This window comes from Pristiophorus japonicus, chromosome 14, assembly GCF_044704955.1.
Source record: "Pristiophorus japonicus isolate sPriJap1 chromosome 14, sPriJap1.hap1, whole genome shotgun sequence".
In the NCBI taxonomy this organism is placed as follows: domain Eukaryota; kingdom Metazoa; phylum Chordata; class Chondrichthyes; family Pristiophoridae; genus Pristiophorus; species Pristiophorus japonicus.
Genome location: NC_091990.1, coordinates 153269439 through 153271609, shown reverse-complemented (window position 1 = coordinate 153271609; position 2171 = coordinate 153269439). Strand labels below are relative to the sequence as shown.

At 34.7% G+C, this 2171-nt stretch overlaps 1 protein-coding gene across 1 annotated transcript; it reads right to left on the bottom strand.

Annotated features, from left to right (window-relative positions):
- Positions 1-605: 605 nt before the first annotated feature.
- On the bottom strand, positions 606-1708 carry LOC139279646 (follitropin subunit beta-like). Its single transcript, XM_070898754.1, is given in 3 exon segments — positions 606-714; positions 716-939; positions 1523-1708. Coding segments are annotated over 3 exon segments (519 nt in total).
- Positions 1709-2171: the final 463 nt, after the last annotated feature.

Below are 2171 nucleotides of genomic sequence, written 5' to 3'. Positions count from 1 at the left end.
ATCGTTCACAACTAGAGAAACCATGGTCTAGAAATTCGTCTCGGGCGGTAGCGCAATACAGTCAGTATTGGATCAGCCACCCGCTATACGCAGCGCCTGCTATTCAGGACAACTGACTGCAATCAGCTGAATATCAGACACTGCGTATAACGGTTGGACGATCCCATTCTGCCAGAGTAGCACCACCGCCTGAGATGAATATCTTGCCCTAAATTGAAATGTGAGTTTCTTGTATTTTTATTTAAATGCACATTAGCCAGTTCATAGACTTATAAAGGGTATCTATTAAATAGAAGCAAAATAAAACACTTGGAATTCAGTAGTCAATATAGTGTCTTTAATTGTGGGTCCATATAAATTACATTGTAGTTTATTGAACAGATTGTAGAAAACCTGCAGATGAACAGGTAGTACTGCTGTTTACCCTTATACACGTTGCTTTAAGACGTTTGTCATTTGTAGATTCCTTTCATTCAAATAGTTAAAAATGTACTAAAACAAGGCAACACATAACAATGTCATAAAATAAGCTGGTACATAATTTTAAAGTAACATATATTTGTAACTATTAACTATTAACTTAGATTACATTGATTAATGGGGCATTATTGTTCATTAACCAAGTTATAATGCCGTGTCTGTGCATCAAATGTCCTTTTCTGTGGACCTGCTGGATGAAATGGAAGTGATCTGTGCATTATTAATGTCCTCTGTCCTTTGTTGTGGAAAGGAACAATGTGTTACTTCCATAGTTGAAACTGCACAGTCAGTGGATTCCGTGTTGCACAACCCACACTGGCAGCTTATTGCTACTGGGTACGTATAGTAAGGGTTAACATTGGCAGGGCAGTTTGGAATGGTTATTGTTTCATAGATTATTTCTTTGTAGCTGCAAATATCTTGATAGATAAAGGCCAAGGAGTGCTTGAAGACTGGATCCTAAAAAAAAAGTGAAAAAAAAATCAATCAGGAAAAGTGGCACAATTAAGAATTAAGCAGTACAACAGGATATAAATATCAAAACATTTCCTCTCCCACTGCGTAATTTTATTCTGATTAACTGCATTATCCACCTCGACAGCATTTTATAATCCGTGCCAACATCTCATCCAGTAATTAACTCAGTGGCCCCACAAAGCATTTGCAGTTTTCCAGTTATTTCCAGTTATGGCCTCAATAGAAGTTCGACACTGTTATGAAAGTTTTTAAAAAAGCAGAAAATGTTTGCAATATTAAGTAGGTCTGTCAATATCCATAAAAAGAGAAGACAAGTTAATTTTTTGAGTGTTGACGAGTTAACCTGTCGTTTATTTTTTCAAATAGTGTTGTGTTTTATTTTAAGCATTTTGTTTTATTTTAAACAGATGTCAAGCATTTGCAGTTTCTGTTTTTATTTATGAGCATTTAAATGCATGTCCTTGCATCTGTAACAGAGGTTTAGATTACTTCTCTCATATCACAAATATTTCATATAAAACACACATAACTGAAAACCTATCGACAATGAAATGGTTGTCCTCACCTTAGTGAAACAGTAACCGGAACACCAAGTTACATTGACTGTGCCACAATACCCACACTCTTCCTTTTCCACTGCTATTGTAATATTAGTAAGCTGGCATCTGTTCAGAGACTGGACAGACATCCAGCACAGTAACAAGAGAAACACGTGGATTGCAAAGATTTTGGTCACCATAATTTGGAACATGAGACTAATCTGAAAAAATTAAGTGAAAATGGTCCAATTAATGCAATATAAAATGCGCATACCTATCAGCCTTTACATATGAATTGAACAATTTCGGGTCAGATATGACATAGCCAAATATAGCACAAAGCTTCTTTACATGATCTGATTAAAAAGGAATATTAGATAAAAGATGTTCATACATGGTTAATGTATGTACACCCCATTTAACATTCATAGTTCCCGCAAATCACTCAAACCCAAAACATGTTTAGTTAACATCATGATGTACGGAGATTTTAATTGATGTAACTGATATTTCAGTCACTTCTGTGCTAATCGGTCAAGTCTGTTTGTCTGTGCAAAATTATATTAAACATAGTATTTCTTCATTCAGTCTCCTATTTCTTCATTATCAAAGATTAAACATTTATAGACAGATAATCATTGTTCCATGTCTAAAACATAAAACAATATTTTAAAG